The 17,966-nt window shown below is 41.7% G+C and overlaps 1 protein-coding gene across 1 annotated transcript; it reads left to right on the top strand.

The window, feature by feature from the left end:
- Positions 1-424: 424 nt before the first annotated feature.
- Positions 425-17,715, top strand: GPR37 (G protein-coupled receptor 37). Its single transcript, XM_079932654.1, has 2 exons — positions 425-2,493; positions 15,613-17,715. Exons 1-2 carry the CDS (start codon positions 1,468-1,470, stop codon positions 16,429-16,431), a joined length of 1,845 nt encoding a protein of 614 aa, XP_079788780.1. The 5' UTR covers positions 425-1,467; the 3' UTR covers positions 16,432-17,715.
- Positions 17,716-17,966: the final 251 nt, after the last annotated feature.

Here is a 17,966-nt window from a genome sequence, read left to right as displayed (position 1 = left end):
GTCTGAGTGGTTCTAAAGTAACCCCTGGTAGGATGCCTCCTAAACCCTTGTTAAAGGGAAAGGGGTATCCTTCGCATCCCCACTCTGCGTCCCACTCCCAGAACTGCTCATTCTCTACGATGGAAGCCTCTGAGCTTCCTTTCTTTCCCATCCTCAGTTCTTGGAAACACCTAAGGAGGCGAGCGCCTCAATTTACGACTCCCTCGAGGACCCAGGTCTGGAAGCGAACGCACGGATCTCCCCAACCCCGCCACCCCGCCCCTCGCCTCTTCCCACAACCCGGCTCTGGGACCCGTCAGGCTGGTTCAGACATCTGGGGAATTAACATGTCCCGCCCATCCCTAGCCTCGAGCCGCGCAGGCTCCGCGCCTCCGCCCTCGTTCCCTCGCCGCTTCCAGCTCCTACGCGTGGAAGCCGCTACAAAGGGCTTGAATGAAACGTGTGTGGGTTTAGTGACCTCGTAAGCCGCCAGGGGATCCCGTCTCCCCACAAACCAGCGCGTCTCTCGCAGGAGGCTGAGCAGGGGGAGGAGGCAAGGAGCGGAGCGCTGGGTTTCGCGTGCGCGCGCTGCGGCTGGAGCGGCGGCGAGGGGCTTCCTGGCCATGCACCGCCTCGCCCGCGGCGGTTCCGGGCACCACTCTCTCCGCCCGGGCTGCGCCCGCTGTCGCCGCCACAAGCTCCTGCGGCCGCCGGCACTGTCCACCGAGGAGCAGAGCTAGCCCTCCCCACCACCGATTCCCTTCTCCGCGGAGACGCGCCGCCCAGCAGCCCGCGCCGCCCCCTGGTCAACTTTGAGCAAGAGGAGAGACAACTTTGGCCGCGGCCGCGGGCTTCGCATCCCGCTTCTCCTCGTCCGCAGGAGCCTCGCGAGTCGCTGGGGTTAGGTGGGGCGAGAGTTACCCCGGCGCATGTGCGCGGCGTCTGGCTGTGGGCAGCTTGTCTCCAGCAAGCGGGAGCGGGAGTGTGGCTACTAGTCATCTGAAGGTGGGGAACTTGCTTTCCTTTCCCTTGAAGCGACCTCGTCTTGCTGCTGGATAAAGCTATATCGAAAGCATGTAAATAGGCAGAGCGACTGTTACCAGGAAGGCAGCCACCCCAAAGGCAGGGAGGAGCGTGGGGCTTCGTCTGGGCTTCTCCCAGTCGCAACATTAATCAACAGTCAGGCGTTGGTTGCAAGTTTTCAAGGTCAGCCACCGGCAGCAGCGATTCCCTCTCTGAATCTTGGGGATACGCAGCGCTCGGGTTGGACTTGGCTGAGAAATGCACAGGACACCAAACGAGGAAGGATTGTAGAGGGGAAGGGCTGTGACCCCAAGACCCATCCCCCAACCTCCCCCTAATCTCCCGTCCCCCGCTGCAGGGGCGGGGGTTAGTATGTGACATGTGTCTAACTCTCAGCGGCAACTTTGGCAGCAGGTGTCCGTCCTAAGCAGGAGCCGCCGTTGCCGGGTGCGCCCTCGCCCAGCCATGCGGGCCGCGGGCGCGCGTCTCGCCCGCACCTCGCGGCTGCTGCTTCTGCTACTGCTCAAGGTTTCCGCTTCTCTCGTCCTCGGGTCCGCCCCTGCGCCCGGGAACGAAAATTGTCTGGGGGAAAGCTGTTCACCTACACTGATACAGCGTCGCAGCAGGGACGCTTGGGGACCGGAAAATTCTGCAGGAGACCTTCTGCCAACCCGTGCGCCCAGGGAGGAGGCTCAGGAGGCAGCGGTGCGCTTGGCGCCTTCATGGGACCCACCCGCGGCCCGCGGCGGTGACCCAGGCGCGGGCAGAGGGGCGGAGGCGTCGGCAGCGGAGCCCTCGGGACCTCCAGCCAGACCACCTGGCGCCTGGAGGTGGAAAGGTGCCCGGAGTCAGAAGCCCCCGGGTACTTTGGGGAGAGGGAACCCCACGGCTCTCCAACTCTTCCTTCACACGTCAGAGGAGAAGGAAAAGGGTCCCAGAGGCGCTGGCATTTCTGGGCGCAGTCAGGAGCAGAGTGTGAGGAAGGAACCCGGAGCCAGCGACCTTTATTATTGGCCAAGGAGAGCCGGGAAACTCCAGGGTTCCCACCACGACCCCCAACCCAAGACGGTCAATGGACCGTCGGGGCACGAAGGGCGGACGATTGCACCCCCTGGCAGGGCTCTGGCTCTGAACGGGTCCTCCCTTGAAGGAGTTCACGAACGCGGGGGTCCTCGGCGGGGGAACACCACGAACCCGCGCTTGCGACTGAAGAACCCTTTCTACCCACTGACCCAGGAGTCCTACGGAGCCTATGCGGTCATGTGTTTGTCGGTGGTGATCTTCGGGACCGGCATCATAGGCAACCTGGCGGTGATGTGCATCGTGTGTCACAACTACTACATGAGGAGCATCTCCAACTCCCTCTTGGCCAACCTGGCCTTCTGGGACTTTCTCATCATCTTCTTCTGCCTTCCGCTCGTCATCTTTCATGAGCTGACCAAGAAGTGGCTGCTGGAGGACTTCTCCTGCAAGGTCGTGCCCTATGTAGAGGTAATGCCTTCCAGGGGGTCTCAAGCTACGGGCTTTATTCATTTCCGGGATTTATAGCATCAGACCGGCTGCTCCACGCACCTACTGCTGAAGCCCTTCACTTTCTCTCAGGGTTCCTCCCTCATTTCTCTTGCCAATCATTTATAGACATTGGCATTTATATACTGGGCACAGGGGCGGACCTAAGCAGCTTTGTCCACTCACCTTCAAACTCACCTGCTCCTGGATTGGGAGATAATTAGCATCTCATAATGTATAGAATTGTTTAGATTTTAAATTTCTCTCTCAACTATGGTTTTATACATATAGATTTCTGATTTGGAGACTATCAGAGATTCTAGAGTGAATTCATTATTAGAACCTAGCAAGAAAAAAACCCCTGCATCACTCATCTACTAGGTTTCTAGTGCTCCAGTATGATTTCTTCCCCAAGGATATTATCACATTTCTTCTTAAATATCAAAATTGGAGCAATATATATATTTTATTTAACAAAAGACATCTGCTTTTCTTTGTTTGTCACTTGGCCTGGATATATTAGTAACCTCCCAAATTAGTTTGTCTGGCTGTCTGCCATGCTATCCCACCTAAATTCGTATGTCATTTCTGTTTCTCCTTTTTTCCTTCTCAACTTTGTAACCATTTTATTTATTTTGTATGAATGAGCTTAAGCAAAAATAACACTTTGTACATCATGGCACAGAATTTATTTGACATTCCTAAAGTATATAGTATATATGTGTCGTTTGTTAGAGTATAAGGGATTGGCTATTTTTCCAAGACTAGAAAATTTCTTAAGAAGAAGGGGACACATAATAGCTTCCAAACTTTGGAAACGAAAATCTTTGAGTAAAATTTGACTGTTAACATCCTACAGCTAGTGTCCTTAACCGTTATTATGGTAGTTGGAATTTCTTTAAACACCAGCTCTTGGAAGGAGCCCACGTGCTTTGTTGCCAGTTGTGTTTTCAGCCAGCTGGCCCTTGATTTACTCCATTCAGACTGCCCGTTTCATTTATGGAAGCAGAAGAAGGGAAACTGTAAATATTCCAGAGCCCCTGATCCTGTCTGGCACCAGGGCCAGTGACATTATGTTCAACATTGTTCCAGGGCCTAATGCTAGGGGATAAGTAAACAGAAAACCGTACCTACTTAGAAGGGCCAAGGCAAGAGACTGTAAATAAGACCCTCTGTTATCCTGGCAGAGATCAGATGCAGGATCATGCCATGCTTGCTAAATCAGCTGTTGCTGCTTTACCAACATCTAGAATTTCTCTTGTTGCCAAGCTCCAAGTAGCTCCGAAACATCTAAATATTTGGTAGACAGCTCATTTTTGAATTGCAGAGAAGGAAGTGAAATTTTTGGAAGAGAATATGTGTCTACCAATTGCCTTTTCAAGGTCAATTTCAATTTAAGATTTCTCTGATTGTTTGAATAATGCAGAAGAAATTGACATATGCAAAAAAGAGACAAAAGTAAACTATAAAGTGAATAGGAGAGTTACCTCCAATAAGAGGGAAGCATATTGGCTTGTTTTAAATGCACTGGACAGGATGAAATCATTATACATTAAAGGGAAAAACAATAAAAAGGACAAAAAAAAGAAACTGGGGAAAGAAAAAAAATTACCAAAGTTCTTGAAAAAAAACTTTAAAAGAAAAGAATCCCATTCAAAGTCAGAAAAGAATATATAAACTTCGGTTAGTTTAGTGAGACCTGTGAGTTTTGAGTGATGGTATTTATTATGTATGTGTTTTAATTTTCTTTCTCTAAATAAAGAGAAAGAAAATTAAAGAGAAATCCTCTAATACTGAGGATTTTAAAAAATGCATACTTTCATTTGTATTTCCTTTTTAAATTTAATTCTCAGCTCCTTAAGAAAAACAATTATTATTTTTTACTCTCTATTTCCCCCCTTCTTCATAGCCCTTTTCTATTTTTTAATTATTGGTACTAGGCTCTTTTTTCCCCTGGAAAAGCAAAGGCTTGGAGAAAAAGATTCACTCATTTTATTTTCTTGAAAAATTAAACTATAATGTACATTTTTACTGTTAGAATAATGAATAAAAGCCTTAAGATTTAGTGTTTCTATATTCATACCTAATCCTAGTCTTCTGAAATAATTCTATAATGTTTCATCATACTCTGTGAAAATGATGATCAGACAATAGCATTAGCTCCCTACTTCCTGATTATGAGGACAAGAAATACAATCCAACTCTCAGAATAAAGCATTTCTGCTTCCAGGAGGCACTGCTGTTTTCACAGAAGTAAGAGGGATCTAATGCCTATTTCATGTTGGGTTTCTGAAAAAAACCAGATGCTAATGTGGAGATCTGCTTCAGGAAGTTTATTGGGGTGTGAGCTCAGGTTCAACACCTGTTAGGGAATGAAGGAAGCAGGACTGGGCAGAGAGGGACGTTGAACTGTGATGCAGATGCCACAAAGACCTCAGCTGACACCACAGGGAGCTCAGGGCTGGAGAGGGAGGTCCTGAATGGAGGCAAGACGGCCCAGCCTTTATAGCCCCTAACAGACCAGTCATTGGATGCAAGTTGCTCCCAGGAAGGGGGCATAACCTTGAGCCGGGTGGATCTCTTTGGTTAAGGGCAATTGCTAGAGAGGGATGCAGCTAAGAGCCATCAACCACCCATAGTCCCAGCAGCTGGGGGAGATCAGCATTTCATTCCTAAAGGACTTTGGGGAAGAAGCAATCTGGGTGGGGAACCACAGCAGCCACTACAGTGGCTTTTGAATTACCACGTTAAATTAGAACCAGATGGCATTCTAACCCAACCCCCTCATTTTAAAGATGACACATGACACTCAGAAAAGAGAAATGACCATCCTACGTATACATATTTAGTCAATGGCAACCAGACCCTTATTCTCAACACTTGATGTTGATATTTGTTTAGTAGGCAAACATCTATGAGGCAAAACAGTGTCCAGTGAGTGTTTTCTTTTTCTTTCTGCTCCTTGGCATCTTTTTTTTTTTTTGCGGTACGCGGGCCTCTCACTGTTGTGGCCTCTCCCGTTGTGGAGCACAGGCTCTGGACGCGCAGGCTCAGCGGCCATGGCTCACGGGCTCCTCCCGGACTGGGGCACGAACCTGTGTCCCCTGCATCGGCAGGCGGACTCTCAACCACTGCGCCACCAGGGAAGCCCTCCTTGGCATCTTTTAAAAAGATTTTTGTATCCAACAGACAGGAAAAATAATAAGCCCAGTTAACATCATTTGTTATATGATGAAACTTGTAGCTCTTTATATTCTTAAATTTCATCGTTTCCCATAAATTCCATAGTTCGTAGCTCATTAAATTTTTAAAAATTGCAGTAATCTGAGACAATTGCATTTTTTCATGTGCCAAACATGGTTATTTTAATAATCAAATAAAGATACATAGGTTATATTTTATGTTCTTAAAAATCACAAAGTGTTCTAGATAGGGGAGGACATTACAAATCTTTTTGAAAACGTTCTCCCTGATTTGCCCTCATTCCAAATCTTTTTCTTCTTGACCACAAGACTTCTGAAAATTATTTGACATTTTATCTCCTTCATTATCTAGATTTTGCCTTTTCTTTACTTTCTAATCTCTTATATTTATTTTATTTGTTGGGTAGTCTTCATTTTCTTCCCACCACACATCTTCTTATTGATTTGTAATGTATGATTTACCATTTTTCTAGTAGTCTTTTTTGCCTTTTTCAATGTTTCTCTTTTTAAATTTTTCTTAGTTACTTAAAACTTTTAACCACAATTAATTTTTATTGATCTTTACAATTTTTCTCTCCCATCTTCTCCTTTGCCTTCTTTTCCTTCTCTCCCACAGTTCTTTTTTCTTCAGCTTGAGTATTAGTATAATCTTAAGGAGGAAGTAGAATTTGAGGGAGAGTTGGTTTGTGTAGAAAAATAGGTGTTTCTTCAGCAGAAATTATATGTCTTTGCAATTCGCATTTAACTCTTCTTTTTATTTCAATTTGTTGACCAAAACTTAAGGAGAACACCCAGCTTCCAGAGTCTATCTCTAGAAAGGGAGGTTTAGTATAATACTGCTATGAGTGGGAACATAGTAGGAACATTTGTAGTTGATAATTTCTCTCTTTCTGTTCCAGGATTATGATGTCTCTGTGGCCTAGTGATAAGTCCCTTAAAGCAGACGGAATGGTAGGAAAGGGGGATAGGAGAGGAGGAAATCTGGGTGGATGGTGGCCATTCTAACAGCCACATCATTTTGAACTGGTCTGTCAGAGAGTCACCAGAAAAAACTATACTCAAAGCAATAGTTGAATAGTTGTATGGAGAGAGAGAGCGTGTAGATGTGGGTTGGATATGGAGGTCTGGGTGTAGATTGCAGTAGGAGAATGGCAGAGGGGTTCCCTACCACACCATTCTCTTAGGGATCTAAAAAATGGTTAAAGCCAAATAACTCAGGCATTGAATATGGCAACCCACTAGAACAGCTCTCTGCTAATTATTTGATGAATGCCAACCAGAGTCAGTGTATCACCTGATCCAGATCCACTGCTAACTATTTCCATTTGGATGTTAATTGGACGTTTTGAATAATATAGACAGCTCCTTAGTTTAAAGAACTCACACCTTCATGGTGAGTGGTAGGGAAGGAAGAAGGCTTCAAATAGTTCTAAGTTAACCCCAGATCTAACTGTAGTTTTATTTTCTTGGGATACAAGATTCCTGCATGAGGGTGGTGGGTGGATAAAGGGAATACATCTCACCAGGGCCTCTGGACCAGGGATGATTTGTGGAAGGTCTAGAACCTTTCGTGATGAAAAAAGCCAGATTCTCCAATGGCTTTAGAAATACTGGTTTTAAACTGAGTGAGCAAATGACTTTTTCATTGTCTTAGATTGTAGTTGGCACTGACAGATACGAAAAGAAGGGTGGGTACCGAAGCTGAAGATGATATTGCTATACAGTTTTGTGAGTGAGTCTGCACAGATTTCCCTAAAAGTACTAGATTCAAGTACTAGCACATTGATCACGGCAGACAGTAAATTTGCTTGAGGGGTGGATTAGCCATTGGGTATTCTGATAGACTTTTAAGTGGAAACACAGTTTTGTGAGCCACTTGAAAGTTACTAATAATACTATCAGGGAAAATAGACACACTGTGTGAGAATGGTGCTTAACAAATATTGTATGACTTCCTATTAATCCCTTTATAATAATTTTCACATTCCCATGCAAGTGACAGTATTTGGCTGATAACTCCAGCAGAAAAGAAAACAAGTATAACGTGTGCTCCTATGTATAACTCCGTTCATGAACAGTGTACGGTGAAGTTTGCTGAATTTGGGTTCCACCTAAGAAGTAAAAGCTTTAGGATATTCAAATGTGAAATTCAAATAATTTCCTTGACTATTGATTGTAATAAGAATGTCGTCCTTTTTTAAAGCTTGCCAATGAAGTATAAACAGGAACGTGGATTTTTCTTTACTTGCCTTCTAGAGATATTAGTTGGCATTCAGCTTTTAAGGATTATACACGAAACAGCAGCACCCAATAACTGATTAAGAACAGCTTGTATAATTCATTATTTTCTATAGTCCTTTTCCATAGATGTCATCATTCATTCATTTATTTACTATCCATTCATTCATTAAACATTTACTGGGCTTTTCTGCTATGCTAGATAGTATGTTAGGAGGAAACAGGAGTGGAAGAAGAAGGGGAAGAGAGGAAAAAGTTTCCAAAGATGAGTAACATAGATATGATACTGCTATTATAGACAGGTGAAATCGTGTGCTACAGTGTGGTGAATACTTTAAAAGAGGCTTAAACAAGGTGTTATGGAAGTTCAGGCATGGCTCTGGAATGGGTCAGCTCACGTTTGTACTTAGTTATGACCAAAGATGGAGAAATTCAAGTGAAAACTATGTTCCCTCTCAATCTTTTTCAAGCATAGTTTTACGCTTAGTTTTCATAAATGCATACAGCCTAGAGCCATGGTGAAAAGTTACAACTATGAAAGTCTTTTAATTCTTGTTTTCTCAAATTTTCCTGGGATAGGAGGCCTATAAGACAATTGGGCAGATGGGACAGTCCTAGAAATTTCATTTAGAATACAGAATTATTCTAAATATTATTAAATATTAAATTATTATTTAGAATACACTGCCTGAGATAACCATTTCTGCTTTGGAATTAGTCGTCCTTATTAGCCATAAGGACATTAAGTAAATCAAATTTTTTAAAGTTTATTTAAATGAATTGTTTAATTAGCAATGTAATAACAGTACATTAAATTGAGTCCTTTTCTTCTGAAAATCTCTAAAACATACCTATTGTTTGATTTGACCTTAGAGAACATAAGAAGAAAGGCTGACGAGGGAGATACTTTAGACCTATTATAGAGTCGGGGAAAGGGAAGCATAAAGAATGGACCTTCCTGAGACCTGGATTCATTTCTCAAGCCCACAGTCAAAGTGAGGACGTATCCTCAGTTCCTGAGGGCTGCCAGCGTATCTGGTTATATCAACAAAACATCTCTCAACAGTGAAAAAGAAGCAAATATTTCCACAAAAGCAAAACAGATCTGAGCTTAGGAGTGTACCCAAGGCTGAGGAAGTAAGGGTCTACCTTGCCCTTCACGCTTGTACTGCGTGGGCCTTGAGAGAGTGATCCCACCTTTAATAGCTCTTCCTATGTGCTGCAACTAGGTTTAACAGTGTCCCATTAGAAGCACAGGGATCTGAGTCTGGGATGTGGACCGTGTGGGGAGAGGGTGGGCAGACTGCTATGCAGTGAGGTTTGTCTCTGGCACTGCATTTCTGTGCCCATCCTCCAGGGATCCTCTGTCTTTTTTTTTTTTAACCACAAATTGACCTGCCAAGGTCCCATAATTAACTCAACCTTGTTGCCAAGGGTACTTAACTCTTAAGTATCCTTATGAGAATGGTATTCTTTGTGCCAGAAGAGATGATCTCACCTAAAATTTCAAGGTTGAGTGGAGAATGGAATTGCTACAATCTCAAATATGGGCCCTTTCTATTTGCAAAGTAGGTACAGATACTTTCCACAAAACCTCCAGAAGAACTGGATATCATCACAATTCCAGACTTATTCTTGAGACAGAATACTTTCAGTTTGTGAATTTATGATGGTTTTCAATGTGCTGTGTCAGCACACTGGAATGGTTGATAGCATGAATGATGCCAAGGTCACTGATTTGATCCTAGCCTAGGATGAGTCATTTCAATTAGGTGTATGACTGTACTCAGGGCTGCCATTATTTTATTCCCTTCTCGTCACTCCCTCCTTCAGGGAACTTTCCTCCTACCTTTACTGTCTTCTCCTTGGTTCAGATTTCTCTTATATAGGAAAAGCATCTGTTAACTAATTCACAGTAAGATGTGAAATTTAGAGATACATGCCTTTTGAAGAGGAATGAGTAAAGAAAGGGTACTTCCTTAACCTACTACCAACAATGGAATTTTGGTTAAGAACAGAGGAATTTTGTCTTAAAATGTGGTTTCTCATAACTACCCAAGCACAAATGGATGAGGCCAACTCTGATTTTGTCTTTAGTTTAGGTTCACCATCATGCAAATCAATTTCATTAGTCACAAGAAAAAAATAGGTGAAAATTTGTTACTGTTCTTTGGAAACTTGTCAGAACCCTTAGGTGAAAAACAGAAATCCCAGTTCATTTTAAGATTGATTAGAAACATCATAATAATATCAAGCGTTGAAATGTGGACTTTGAGCTTGTGGGAAAGATTACATTTTGAAATGAATTTCTAATTATTGAGAATGAATATGGAATATATAAATGCTCTAAGACCTGTTGATTCCAATAGGTGGCTCCCATTGTAGTACACATGATGTTAATCTTGCTTCATTTGCATTTTTACACTAATGAGCGTTGGCATATTTGTAATTAAATTGTAACATTTTAGATAAGTTGTAGTCAAATGATTTTTTTTTTTTAACTGCAAAGGAATGTACTTCTACAGAAGTCAGAAGTTGTAATTGGTAGGAACATCAAGGTGGGACTATAAAGGTAAAGAAAGATTTATAGGGTCAAGACAAATTTTAGGATGATATAGTAGCTTTTAAATAGTCTCCATTGTTTTTTAAATAAGTAAGAGCATGTTATCAAGTTTAAAAAAAAGGGAAGAAAGTTGAAAATGAGGCAATAATGACAGTTGATATCTTCATTGGAAATCACATATAGATGAAATAGCCTGGATATAATAGAAATAGATAGATATTTATGATATGTGACTGTGTCAGATTAAATCTCAGTGATACTGATAAAGGTAAGGAACCTTCTTTTTGACGATGGAAGAGTGGCCTGGAAGGGCTCTGTTTCATTTCAGAGATGTTTATGTCCTTGTGAGGGTTGAGACAAATCTCTCCTACTCACTCTATATTTTGGCCTGGAAACACTAATGCAAGTGTGATGATTTGCATGTGCTCTGAAATGAAGACCTTTTGATAAAGGCCATCTCATTAACAGCAGTCTGATAAACAGTGGCTCTGAGAAACATGTTGTCTCCACTGTTGCTCAAAGAAGTGTCTCTGGTGGAGAAGTTGCCCTGAAGTGTTTCAAGGATAAGGATTATGGAAAATGCAAGAGGAAGCCAGGGCACACAAGCTCAAGCCATTTAGAGTTTCAAAGGAAACTCTACCCTGTGCTCCTCGTGCTTTTTTCCTGACTGATTGTTAGGTCTCTAACCATGGACTTATAATAGGTTATCATTCATGGCTCAAATGAATGGGTTTTGTTAACAATAACGCCCTTGTTTCGAGAGTTACTTGTATACAAAGGACAGCACATAAATAGATGCACTTAAACATCTTTTTGAGGTAAAATATAAGTTAGGCTAGAGTAAGTTGTCATGACTTTGGTTAGAAATTTTCCTGTTTTATAAAAATCAGTGTATTCCAGCTGCTTCACTGTACTTAAGCATGTAGATTCGATTTCATATGAAAGAATTTTTGCTTGGAAGTACATCGGTCTTTTCTTTCCCCATCAGTGTTATCACTGATGTATATCAGAGGGTTTAGCAAAAGACACTGTTTATTTGGTATGAGTTGTACCTTCATAGCTTAACCTCATTCATAAAGGTTTCATATGTGTCCATCTGCAGTAAGCTTCTGAGAAATGGAGCAATAGCTACAACAGGAGTTCCACAGATGACTGTTTTTCTTTCTTTTATTTCCGGCCGCGCCACGCGGCATGCAAGATCTTAGTTTCCTGACTAGGGATCGAACCCATGCCCCCTGCATTGGGAGCATGGAGTCTTAACCACTGGACTGCCAGGGAAGTCCCGACTGTTTCTCATAAAGTATCCACGTGCTCTTTTTTCACCTCATTTTGAATGAACTTAATACAGTACTAGGTAAAGGTGGTGGCCAGGATTTCCTCAAGGCTGGATGTTTGTATTGAGTTAGCACCTTGAGCAGTGGGGAGAACATTTTGACACTGGAGCTGCCCCTTTCCCACGTGAGTGTCTCCACTTGCCCTGTGCCTGCCCAGTGCCTTGAAGCAACGCTGCAGGTGACCACAGGTGACCACAGCTGCCCACAGCCTCACCACTCTGGATGTTGACTGGACAGGGGCTGAAGTAGCTTTACTGTTGTTATTCCAGGAAACAAAGAAGAGCAGAACATTGGAAGAAAAGATTTTAGATTTTGTTTTAGATTTTGTTTATTTTGATTCTCTAGTGTCTGTATTTTGATGCCAATCCCCTCAAAATTCTCAGTACCTTATTTTCCCAACTAGTTAAAGATTTCTGCTTCCAGCTTTCCTCTGATCTTGATTCTCACAAGTAATAGTCTTGTCTATTCAAAGTGTTTATAGTTGTGCTTTTGTTGATGTTAATTATTCCTTCCATTGCAGTTTAATTAATAACAGATTGCATCTCACTCATTCCATCTCTCAGAATATTGCTTCAAAGAACTACCCATCTAAGCTAATGCTTAACTGCTTTACTCCCAAGAGCATATTTCCTAGTGGTATTGAATTTTAGCAATCAGATATGGTCATTAAATGCAGAAGATCCAGCTTTCATGGTACAGTTTTATAATTGTGTATAATTGCACCATGCATCTTGGTAGAATTTCTAATGAGCTGTATGTAAACAAGTACATTTAAAAATTGTGATAGAAATCTTTTCATGTTACCCCAGCATTTAGCATTCTAATTACGTGGATAGATTCCATATCTAAGTAGGCAGAAATTAGCCCACCACCCATTGTCCAGATGATTTTTATCAATTAATTTCTGAGGCATGCAGTTAAGCCTTTACAAAGGTTTACGGTCTCCTGTAAATAATTTGGGGAAAGTACTGAGCTGGGACCATGTACCCTTTCTGCTCTTTCACATCATAAAATCAAGTGTATAAGTGAATTTACAGAAAAATATCTGGAGTAATAACACTGCAGGCAGTGGCGGCAGGAGGGAGTAGCTATGTGGGACTGGCATTTGGGCTGTAGTTGCTGTTGGCAACTGCGTAGTAAGTGCTATCTGCATTTGGGGCGGTGTTTGCCTCAGCGGTTCCTTTAACAACTCTCTCTGTAGCTCTTGTGACCTTCCTGGACGGTTCGCCCCGTTTCAGCTGGATCCTAATTGCAGAGGATCCTATCAGACAGAAGTACAATTTGAAAATAGGAAGCTGGACACAGGAGCTTCCTGAAATTGTGTAGGACAAGTGGGAAGGTTCCCTCAATCTATGATTCGTCAGATATGTTTGAGGTCCTCAGTACTTAAGCTCTTGGGAATATGGCTGAAGAACTGAGCATCTTCAAATGAGATACAGTATAGAAGGATTCCTGAGCAAAAAATTGAGGCACATCTTACTCTTGCTTAAAATTTTTCCTGTTGTTTTTTTTTTTAATCTTGTGAGATGAATTATACAGAAGCTAGAACCCCCCTTTTTTTTTGCTTTTTGAAGCAGTGAACATCTTTTAATTAAGAGTGGATGTGCAGCACCATTTATGATATCTAAGGAGTAGTAATCTAACACACCTGTTCTAGTACCTGTCTACCCACTTTCATTTGTTCTTTGCTATTACCTCTCATGAAATGCTTTGTAACAGACTTGGAGATAGGTATGCAAATGATAGCTCCTGTGATAATTGGTCCAGATTTTAAATCTCTAGATTTAAAATTAAAGAGGTTAATGGGGGAGAAGACATTATCTCCTGTGTGTTGTGCATTCTTTGTAAGGAATGATAGAAAATTACCAAGCACATAGATGTTCCGAGCCTCTAAGAGATTGCTTCTCTTCAGAGTCTCGTATTTTCAAAATCACCAAGCTGTCCTTTTAACAGAAATGTTATTCCTAATTTAAAAAGAATGCACAGCATAAGCCTTTGTAGCTTTGTATTTGTGGACTGACTCAGGATACAGAGTGACAAGGAAACATGCACAAGATTTGCCTCAGTGAAGACAGTGCAGAAAGCCTTGCTTTACAGTCTTATAGAGAGATGAATCAAAACATTTGAAAAGCTAATATATAAATTAAAACTTTCAAAAATCTGTAAAATAAAATACAGCAATTTCCCAGTAATCCTGTTCGGTGCAGACCTTTAGAAAATGGCCCATCCTTGTCAGATTTCCATTCAGACTATGACATTCAAAAGATGACTGACATTAAAACAAAATCTGATTTTAAGACAGTTGCACAGTGTGGACTTCAATTTTAGAATTATTTTGAGTCTCTGGCATAGATGCAAAGTATATTTCCATCAAGTCAAACAACTCACTAAGTTGAAAGTTAATTTTAAAAAGGTGAATGTAGAGATGACTCATTTTTCATGGCAGGCATATTAGATGGATATTTCTTATACCGGTATTTATGGGAAACTGCATGAATTTTGTAGTACAAGAGCTGTGGTTATAAGTTCAGCCATGACCTCTTGATTTGCCCTGATCTAGACTTTGTTGGTCATATTTTGCTTCATGTTTGCTTTTCAAACAGTTCACCCCTCATTATATCTCGTTTTCACACCGTCCCCACCAAGTTATGAGAATAGTCAGGACGTGGATGCGGTGTCCTTATTTCGCACATGAGGACTAGTAGACACTGACTAACGTGTAGTGTGTAAGAAGAGAGATTATTTGACATTGGAACTCTTATAGAATCCGCAAGGCAAGTTGTCATCGCTCTGGGAAGAGTGACAGCTTGAATGTAGTAAATAAACAACTAATGTTTTGAGTACTAAAATTGTTAGGACAAATGGTTTTCCTTTTGTCAACATGATACCTTCGAGTTCTAAAAATGTAGACATTAATGTATAATATATATATATATGTATGTGTGTATATATTTCTTTGCCCCTTTGCCAAGGCATGACTTCTGCCTGTGCTTCTTAAACATTCCCACTTAGTGGGCAGGGGAGAGTGAATGCAGGTATTTGGGGTATACCCCAAAGCATCCATCCACCTAGGGAATTTTCTTTTAGTTTCCTGGTTTATCTTAACCCTAATGAACATTTTACATCCTATCCATTGTCCTTGTTTAAATATATAAATAAAGACTATCTATTAAACATTAAATTATTTTAATTTCCCCCCAAACAGTGGGGTAAATCTGATGCTCCCAGATGATTACTGTGTTTATCTTGTGACTTGACAACCACCTTGCCCCGCTAAGTTGACTATGACTGAGCTGATCTTCATGGCTCCTTCCAGCTTTAATATTTTTTGGCTCCATGACCCTGAACCACTGTATTTCTTCTTCTTTTTTTTCTTCTAGTTTTATTTGTTGTCCTTACAATGATTCAGCTGTAGTCACCAACCCAGTTACTCATGCCTCATTCCAGGAAATCGTTTTCTTTTTCTTTTCTTTTTTTCCGTACTTTTTGCCCATCTGTATTTTTTCCGGTACGTGGGCCTCTCACTGTCCTGGCCTCTCCCGTTGCGGAGCGCAGGCTCTGGACGCGCAGGCTCAGCGGCCATGGCTCACGGGCCCAGCCGCTCCGCGGCATGTGGGATCTTCCCGGACCGGGGCACGAACCCGTGTCCCCTGCATCGGCAGGCGGACTCCCAACCACTGCGCCACCAGGGAAGCCCTATTGCCTAATGTTTTGATCTTTCAGAGATGACCCAGGAAAAATATATTCTGTGTTCCTCCCGCAGGCTGCTTCTCTCGGAGTTACTACGTTCACCTTATGTGCTCTGTGTATAGACCGCTTCCGTGCGGCCACCAACGTCCAGATGTACTACGAAATGATAGAAAACTGTTCTTCCACAACCGCCAAACTTGCTGTTATATGGGTGGGTGCCCTCCTGTTGGCACTGCCGGAAGTGGTGCTCCGCCAGCTGAGCAAGGAGGACCCGGGCTTCAGCGGGCGCGCCCCCGCGGAACGCTGCGTCATCAAGATCTCCCCGGATCTCCCCGACACCATCTATGTTTTAGCCCTCACCTACGACAGCGCCAGACTCTGGTGGTACTTCGGCTGTTACTTCTGTTTGCCCACACTTTTCACCATCACCTGCTCTTTAGTGACTGCAAGGAAAATCCGCAAAGCCGAGAAAGCCTGTACCCGGGGGAATAAGCGGCAGATTCAGCTAGAAAGCCAGATGAACTGCACAGTCGTGGCTTTGACCATTTTATATGGATTTTGCATTATTCCTGAAAATATCTGCAACATTGTTACTGCTTACATGGCTACAGGGGTTTCCCAGCAGACAATGGACCTTCTTAATATCATCAGCCAGTTCCTTTTGTTCTTTAAGTCCTGTGTGACCCCTGTCCTACTTTTCTGTCTCTGCAAACCCTTTAGTCGGGCCTTTATGGAATGCTGCTGCTGCTGTTGTGACGACTGCGTCCAGAAGTCTTCCACGGTGACCAGTGATGACAATGACAACGAATACACCACAGAACTGGAGCTCTCACCTTTCAGTACCATACGCCGGGAGATGTCCACGTTCGCGTCCGTTGGAACTCATTGCTGAAGCACAGCCTTTGGTTTGCTTAGGTTTCTTTGTTTCATTTTCATATCCTGTGAAAGTTTTTACTTCATATTTTTCCTTAGTGGGAAAACACGCAGAAAAGGAGAGAAATATTAACTACTGTAGAACTGATTTTGCAAATTAATATTTGTGCTTTGAAAAAAAAATTTATATTTAGTTATTTAAGAAGTATGAGGAGGCCAGTAGTTTTAGATCATTTTATCTGGTATGGTGCTAATATTTTATTTGAAAAAAGTGACTGCACCTTAATTAATTGCTAACTTTCTTTTGTTCTTTTAAAAATATAATCACTGTATATTGATTATAGCCATGTGATTTTGTAGGCTATTTTATGTTTGAGTTGTGATTGAAAGTATATTGTATATGGTATCGTGAGGTGAGTTGTAGTTAAGAAGCATTCACAAAGTAGCACCAAATAAATTACACTTTATTCTTTAACGTCATTGTCAATCTACTTTTAACCAAGATTCAATAAATCTTTTAATTGCCTTAAATACACAATTACTGATTCTATGCACAATTTAAAATCAGCCTTATTGTTTTATAATTCTATTTTCCTTTAAGGTGGGCAATCACTATGATATAAAGACATTTTCCTAACAGTACTATTTTATATGCATGATTCATAAAACTAACTGTATGTTTAAAAAATTGTATTTTTAATATTCAGCTAGAGATGTAAAATTACTTCCAAATATTTATAAAATATGAATAAATAGACAGCAGAGTAGGAAGAAACTATCTTTTTTTAAAGAAATTCACCTCTGAACTAGCATGTAGAGCTATAGGTTTTCCCATGAAGAATTATGAAGAGAACCAAGGACTAAAAAGCAACCCACTTGTCATCTGATTTCATCTAAACACTGACCTTTGAAGCACCATGAATTCTGTGTGAAGCACTTTGAATTCTAATTTTTCTCCTTTTAAAAAATGAACTTGATTAAATCTGTGTGACTTAATTTCTCTAAGAAATTACAGTCGTGGAACAATAAAATATTTATGCATCTTGATTAGAACACTTGAATATTCAAATACTACCTTTAAGTTGATATTCCATAAACTCCCAACAAAAATCTAACCCTCTCTATTTGAATTCTATGGACCCCTTAAGGAGTTCAAGTTAAAGCAGTTGTATAGGATGCCTTCCATGTGGGACACATGCCTAATCAGATGGCAGAGGCAGTGACCTGAGTGACACAGTGTGGTTGTAATGTTGCTGTCTTCAGAAAAATCATATAGGGGAACCCAATTTTCTGGCTGGAAACTGCCCTATGTGTTTTCTACCTGTCAATTTCTGTACTATTCAGCTTAACTGGTACTTTCTTTCTTCCAGACTATATATAACATATATAGGTTATATACATATAACATACATACGATTCTTTAAATCGTTAAACTTTAGTACTAGAAAAATTAAAGGGACTTAATTCAGACCACTGGTCTTCTGCATGAAACCCAGATTAACTAAAAGACAGTGTCCAGAATACCTCCCTTTTCCCAGTCCAGTACTCTTCAAA

The sequence above is a fragment of the Stenella coeruleoalba genome, assembly GCF_951394435.1.
Source record: "Stenella coeruleoalba genome assembly, chromosome: 9".
Classification (NCBI taxonomy): Eukaryota; Metazoa; Chordata; class Mammalia; order Artiodactyla; family Delphinidae; genus Stenella; species Stenella coeruleoalba.
This window is presented reverse-complemented; position numbering and strand designations above follow the sequence as displayed.

Excerpts from the sequence above, each read along its gene's own strand:
- GPR37 (XM_079932654.1), top strand. The coding sequence starts at position 1,468 with ATGCGGGCCGCGGGCGCGCGTCTCGCCCGCACCTCGCGGCTGCTGCTT. Across the intron at positions 2,494-15,612 it reads AGGTCGTGCCCTATGTAGAG|GCTGCTTCTCTCGGAGTTAC; the intron begins GTAATGCCTTCC and ends TTCCTCCCGCAG.